The 7,048-nt window shown below is 44.1% G+C and overlaps 1 protein-coding gene across 3 annotated transcripts in view; it reads left to right on the top strand.

The window, feature by feature from the left end:
* Window positions 1–7,048, top strand: part of CYFIP2 (cytoplasmic FMR1 interacting protein 2) — a 143,209-nt gene that overhangs the window by 19,988 nt on the left and 116,173 nt on the right. For all 3 annotated transcript variants that reach the window (XM_032259550.1, XM_032259551.1, XM_032259552.1), the window contains exons 2-3: window positions 873–1,012; window positions 2,598–2,687. In XM_032259550.1, the coding sequence (XP_032115441.1) occupies window positions 896–1,012; window positions 2,598–2,687 (207 nt within the window). In that variant the 5' untranslated portion in view covers window positions 873–895. The remainder of the gene's footprint in view (window positions 1–872; window positions 1,013–2,597; window positions 2,688–7,048) is intronic.

Here is a 7,048-nt window from a genome sequence, read left to right as displayed (position 1 = left end):
CTGAGGCAGGAGAATGGCTTGAACCCGGGAGGCGGAGGTTGTGGTGAGCTGAGATCACGCCATTATAACTCTAGCCTGAGCAGTTAAGAGTGAAAGTCTGTCTCAAAAAAAAAAAAAAAAAAAAAAAAAAATAGGAATTAGCTCGACTTGGGTAACTGTGCTGTTGAGATCCTCTTCAGCTTCTAATCCTGCCAAACATACCGTCAAAGCAGTTACACTGCGCCAGGGTCTAAGACACAAAAATGTCCATTTAGGGTTGATTTGTTTAATGTGCCTCACAAAAGATACTCAGGCGGAGGAAGACAGTGGCTCCTCCATCTTTGCAAAGAAGGTTGATTTGCAGGAATTGAGTTATTTTAATCCCAGTTTAATTAGCCCAAAAACCTGGGCTCTGGTTTTCTGTTAATTATCTTGGCTGTCACAATCATGGATAACTGTGTTGCATGATAATTTAAGAGTGGAACTCATAAATATCCTTAGGAAGAACAAAGAGGGTGGAGAAATAACCATGACCCATGTCCTCACATCCCACTTGAGGTCCTTCACTCCTGGTCATGTGTGGGAGTCACGTAACTTCTCTGAGCCTTGATGTTTTATCAGTGATATAGATAGAGTACCACCTTCCATGTTGATCACAGAGGGTTGCGGTGAGGGTCAGCCAAGTACACACAAAGTACTCTGTTAGCCGTGTAGAGAGCCTCAGATATAAAAGATACAGGTTGAGAACACCTTGTGAGGAAGTGGTGAGTGGAAGTGGCCTCAATGTGTTTTAACCCTCTTTATTCTCCTGAAGGATCCTGGACATGGTGCAGTTAAAAGAAATTTTAGAGGCTCCTGAAAATCTCCACTGACCTTCTCTTCCTTTCCCTCAGTGCGGAATACAGAAACTGCAGCCATGACCACGCATGTCACCCTGGAAGATGCCCTGTCCAACGTGGACCTGCTTGAAGAGCTGCCCCTCCCTGACCAGCAGCCATGCATCGAACCTCCGCCTTCCTCCATCATGTACCAGGTAATGGAAATGGCACATAGCACCAGGGGGCCCAGGAACTCTGGGGATCCCCTAAGAGGGTTTGCCCTGAGGCAGAGGGAAGGGGAGGTCTCCATCTAGAAGGTGAAAGGTCATGAGCTGATCCAGTCCCTTGTGCACCGGTGGAACCGAGTGTAAGGAACAGATTAGCTAGTAAATGTGCACCAGGACTATTTCCCTTTCCCAGGGAAGTCTTGTTGATCTGATTAGACCACCGGGTACCTTCCTGGCTATTCTTGCTGCTGCACTAACCAAGGTTTTGGCAGCTCTGACCTCATGAATTAAATATTGCAATTTAGAAACCCCGGAGCCTGCCTGGGTAATTACTTTTGAGGAGGGCATTGCAATGTCCCATAACAGCTCATGCCTCAGGGAAGCTGGTCACAGTTGTTTGCTTTTGCTTAAGAGAACAGAGCTTGTGATAAACCCCCATCAGATTGTTCCAAACCATGGCCCATCAGGGCCGGGAGTCAGCTTTTTAACCCCTTGTCTGGGTATGCCAGTCCAGAAGCCACGTTAAGAAAGGACGTGCTAATTTCAAAGTTCTAGCTGTGTTTGACCTTTTGATAGTTCTCAGATTGCTAAAGGAGACTAAATTTAAATACATGATAAATTCTTAAATTTCATTCAGTGGATGTATGAAGCACATGCTTGAGGGTTCAGCTCATAAACTTCATTGATTCACCTCTTCTAATCCAGATTAACATTTTAATTATACAAATATATTTTTTGTCATAAGCAATACAGAAATGTATACAAAAAAAGTATACAAAAACATATAAATTTTTTCTTTAACTGTGCCTATATATGCCTTTTTTAACCAAATATACACATTTGTGTGTGTGTGTGTGTGTGTGTGTGTGTGTATGTATGTATATATGCTTACCAAAAGAGAACCATACTATATTTATTGTTTTATGAGTTGGCTTTTTAACTTAAAATATAGATATTTTTCCATGACAATACCGCAATACTACCACATTATGCTTAGCCACCTCACGGTACTTATAAGCCCGCTTATGGATGTGCTGTTATATAGTCAGCCTTTCACTGTTCAGGGACATTTGGGTTGTTTACAGTTTTTTTAATCACAAAAAAATGCCACGGTGATTATCCCTGGACCTATGTATCCGCACCCTTGGGTGAGTATTTTCTGGAACTGCTGAATCGAAGCAATGCACATCTTAACTTTTAGCAGCTATTTGGGCTCATGGAGTTTCAGCATTTGCTTCTGAGGCTCAGCTGAGTGAATCTGATTACTGATGGGAAGCAGATGGCAGGCCCTGTCATCACTGGCTGCTGCCCAGTGTGAGTGAGGGTGGGACTTTGTGGGGAAGGGGCAAGATGAGAGGTGATGCAGCGGGAGCTCGTGCTGTTTGTTGGGCCCTGTCATCACTGGCTGCTGCCCAGTGTGAGTGAGGGTGGGACTTTGCGGGGAAGGGGCAAGATGAGAGGTGATGCAGCAGGAGCTCATGCTGTTTGTTGGCAGCAGTTTGCTCCCCGGACACCCAGCCAACTTGGAACTGTTTTCTAACGACCAACACGTTCCTGCCCTCTAATTCCACAGGCTAACTTTGACACGAACTTCGAGGACAGGAATGCATTTGTCACGGGCATTGCAAGGTACATTGAGCAGGCTACAGTCCACTCCAGCATGGTAAGTCTCTGTGACCCACGTGTGCAGACATGCTCCCTGCTGGCCTGGCAGGGGCTGTGGGCAGCTTCTCACACCAGAAGCATGTGCTCAGCTATTCTAAGAACGCCCTGCCTCAGTCAGAATCATGTGCTTAAGCCCAGTCTTACATTCTGCCCCATCTCCTCTTGGTGCCTAGAAACACAGTGTTCCCCTTTATCGTCCAGATTTGCAAATCCTACTCAACTGTTAGGGCCCAACTTAGTCTCCACTACTCACTTCCCTGAGCTCCTATAGCTTTTTGGGTTAACCATGTGATTGGCTCCTGCCTTGTATATAGATTATTGAATGTGTGGAATTTTGTCTCTTGAGCAGAGCAAAAGGTTTCTTGAAAAAGGGACATTGGCTTTGGTTTTGGAATAACAGTTAGTTACTCAAAAAAGCTGATGGCCTAAATCATTTGCAAATAGGGCCACTTATTATTTTCTCTCTTAGAGTCTGATTCATCTGTGGAGGGCTCCTCCCCTTCCCTGTTGGGTTTCCATTGATTTTATTCTCATGTAGCACTGCAATTTGAAGAATTCCAAATTCTGTGTTCATGGACCCTGCCTGTGGCCCCATAGACCTTTGACACTATATGTCTTAGCTTGTTTTGTGATGCTACAACAAGGAAACCAGACTGGGTAATTTATAATAAATAGAAATTTAGGCCAGATACAGTAGCTCATGCCTGTAACCCCAGCACTTTGGGAGGCTGAGGTAGGAGGATCCCTTGAGCCAAGGAGTTTGAGGCCAGCCTGGGCAACATGGTGAGACCCTGTCTCTACAAAAAAATTTAAAAATTAGCTGGATGAGGTGGCACACACCCATAGTTGCAGCTACGTGGGAGGCTTAGGTGAGACGATTGCTCGAGCCCAGGAGGTTGAGGCTGTAGTAAGCTGGGATTGTGCCACCACACTCCAACCTGCGCAATAGAACAAACTCTATCTCAAAAAAAAAAAAGAGCAGTAGTTTATTGGCTCATGATTATGGAGGGTGGAAAGTCCAAGATTGAGGGGGCAGTATCTGGTGAGAGCCTTCTTACTGCATCATATCATGGCAGAAGGCATGACATGGGTAAGAGAGAGGGAAGGGAGCCAAACATCCTTTATAAGGAACCGACTCCCATGATAACAGCATCAATTCTTTCATAGGGGTAGAGCCCTCATGACCTGATCACCTCTTAAAGGTCCCGCCTCTCAACACTTGCATTGGAGATTTAAGTTTCTTTTTTTCTTTTCTTTTCTCCCTGAGACAGAATTTCACTCTTGTTACCCAGGCTGGAGTGCAATGGCCCAATCTCGGCTCACTGCAGCCTCCACCTCCTGGGTTCAAGTGATTCTCATGCCTCAGCCGCCTGAGTAGCTGGGATTACAGGCAAGTGCCACCATGCCTGACTGATCTTTGTATTTTTAGTAGAGATGGGGTTTCTCCATGTTGGCCAGGCTGGTCTCGAACTCCTGACCTCGTGATCCACCCCCCTCAGCTGAGATTTAAGTTTCTAACACGTGAACTTTGGGGAACACATTCCAACCATAGCACTGTATCGGTTATCTCCTGTAGCCTTGTGCTGGCAAACCCTGCTCATTCATTCAGTAAGTATTGTGTCGCCGGTGCCTGCAAAGGACTGTGTAAATGCTGAGGAGGTATGCAAGGACAGATAGGGGCCAGTCCTGATCCTCAGTGAGTCAAGTGGGAAATTGACAAACTTACCATTTGTCGAATGCTTCTTCTGTACAGATACATTAGATGCATTAGTCTCATTTACTCCTCACATCAACTCTGTGAGGTAGGCTCTATTATCATACCCATTGTACAGTTGGGGAAAACTGGAGCCCAGAAAAATAACATAACTTACTCAGGGTTCTGCAGCTGACAAGTGACAGATCTAGGCCAAGGTCTGCCGGACTACAAAACCTGTGTGAACTACCAGCAGCCTGTTTAGAATGGAGAGTCTCAAACTTATTTAACTAAAGAAAATTTGTGGAAGCATAGTTTGAGAAATAGTGACCTAGAGTATAGGTAAAACAAAAAGAATTGTGGAGTGCTCAGACGTAGCCTTCAGAGGTTTTTTTGCCTTTGAAAGTAAACACATCAATTATTGGCAGAAGTTTGATTTCAGAACCTTCTTATCTGGCCTAATGTTCTTAAAAGTGTCATCACTACATACATTGAGTAATTTTGACTTGGTTAAAAAAAAAATTTCTCTTCGGCCTCTTTGTGAACAACTTCACAATAAAATAGCTGAAGAAAACAGCCAAAAGCCTAATAAAAGCTACCCAGTGGTGGATGGGTAGATAGACAGCATTGAAGATGATATGATTTCTGCTTCACTGAATCCAAAACTGCCCCTCTATTTGTATTTATGGAATCAGAATGCAGCTTTCTAAGCATAATATTCTAAAGACAACATCTAGGATGAATAAAAATTAGAATCTTAAAAAAAAAAAAAAAAAAAAAAACCTGTGCTCCAGACTATGCCTTGCAGACAAATAAAAATACAATAAAAAATAAAAACACAGGAAGACAAATAAAAATACACGAAGTTAAGGGTAAATGTCATGGTAAAAGTTCAAAGTTCTGTGTTTTTGAAAGAACCTTGAGAGAGTCAGAGACAGCTTGATGAAGGAAGTGGCTTTTGTGTGAGGCCTCGTAGGTGGGTAATGATACCTTGTAGATACAGTATACTTTAAAATATAGGTAAGGCGTTTTCATACGTTATATTATTGGGGCTTTATAACAGCCCCGTGACTTGCAAAGGGATCATTATATCCATTTTAGGGATGAGAAAACTGAGGCCTAGAAAAGTTAATAAGCAGGTTGCTCATGATCCCACAACTAGTAAACCACAGGACTGGACCTGAAATCCAGGACTGACTCCCTGTCCTGATCTCTTTCTCCTGTTCTGTGCTGTCTCACACAGTTAGAATTTTACTAGTCAGAGATGAGATGGGGAGGGCACACCAGGTGGAAGAGCCACTGTGAGCAAAGGCACAGGGCAAGGATTTTCAGGCACTGTCTGGCTCGGACTGTAAAGTACATATAGGGATATTGTTTACAGATTCCCTACAAATAAAGGGTCAGGGCATAAAGGGTGTATTTGTTTGCTTGGGTACCATAACAAAGTGCCACAGACTAGGTGCCTTAAACAGCACAAATGTATTTTCTCCCCGTTCTGGAAGTTAGGAGTTCAAGATCAGGCTGTCCATAGGTTCAGTTTTTCCTGAGGCTTCTTTCCTTAGCTTCCAGATGGCTACCAAGGAAGTGGCAGCCATCTGTGTCCTCGTGTGGTCTATTCTCTGTGTGCACACATCTCTGGCACCTTCTTTTTGTGTGTCCAAATTTCCTCTTTTTATAAGGACACCAGTCAGATTGGATCAGGGCCCTCTCTAATGGCTCTTTTGATCTTAATGACCTCTTCAAAGGTCCTGTCTCCAAATACAGTCACATTCTGAGGTTCTATGGGGTTAGGGCGTTAGCATATACATTTGGGCACACAATTTAGCCCATAACAGAAGGCTTTAGTTTCTTTAATTAAAAAAAAAATTAAAAGCAATGAAAAATATTTATCCTTAGGAGAGATATGAACAGAACTCTGCGTGGGGGATAGGTTCCATGTGTTAGTTATGTGTAGAATGAGTTGCAAATAGGAATGAGGCAAATATATTAGTCAAGATAATTTTTTTTTCTTTTTTTTCTTTTTTTGAGATGGAGTCTTGCTCTTGTCGCCCAGGCTGGAATGCAGGGGCACAATCTTGGCTCACTGCAACCTCCACCTCCTGGGTTCAAGTGATTCTCATGCCTGAGCCTCCCGAGTAGCTGGGATTACAGGTGCCCGCCACCATGCCTAACTAGTTTTTGTATTTTTAGTAGAGATGGGGTTTCCCTATGTTGGCCAGGTTGGTCTCAAATTCCTGCACCATGTTGGCCAGGCTAGTCTCGAATTCCTGACCTCGTGATATGCCCACCTCAGCCTCCCAAAGTGCTAAGATTACAGGCGTGAGCCACCTCGCCCGGCATTTATTTTATTTCATTTTATTTCGAGATGGAGTCTCGCTCTGTCACCCAGGCTGGAGTACAGTGGCATGATCTCAGCTCACTGCAACCTTCGCCTCCTGAGTTCAAGTGATTCTCCTGCCTCAGCCTCCTAAGTAGCTGGGATTACAAGCGCCTGCCACCACGCCTGTCTAATTTTTGTATTTTTAGTGGAGACAGAGGTTTTACCATGTTGGTCAGGCTGATCTCGAACTCCTGACCTTAGGTAATCTGCTCTCCTCGGCCTCCCAAAGTGTTGGGATTACAGGTGTGAGCCACCACACCCAGCCTAGTCAAGATAATTTAAGTTG

The sequence above is a fragment of the Sapajus apella genome, unplaced genomic scaffold (assembly GCF_009761245.1).
Source record: "Sapajus apella isolate SASKATOON/1434 unplaced genomic scaffold, GSC_monkey_1.0 scaffold110, whole genome shotgun sequence".
Taxonomy (NCBI): Eukaryota; Metazoa; Chordata; class Mammalia; order Primates; family Cebidae; genus Sapajus; species Sapajus apella.
Note: the sequence above shows the minus strand (reverse complement) of the source record. Positions and strands in the feature narration are given on the sequence as shown.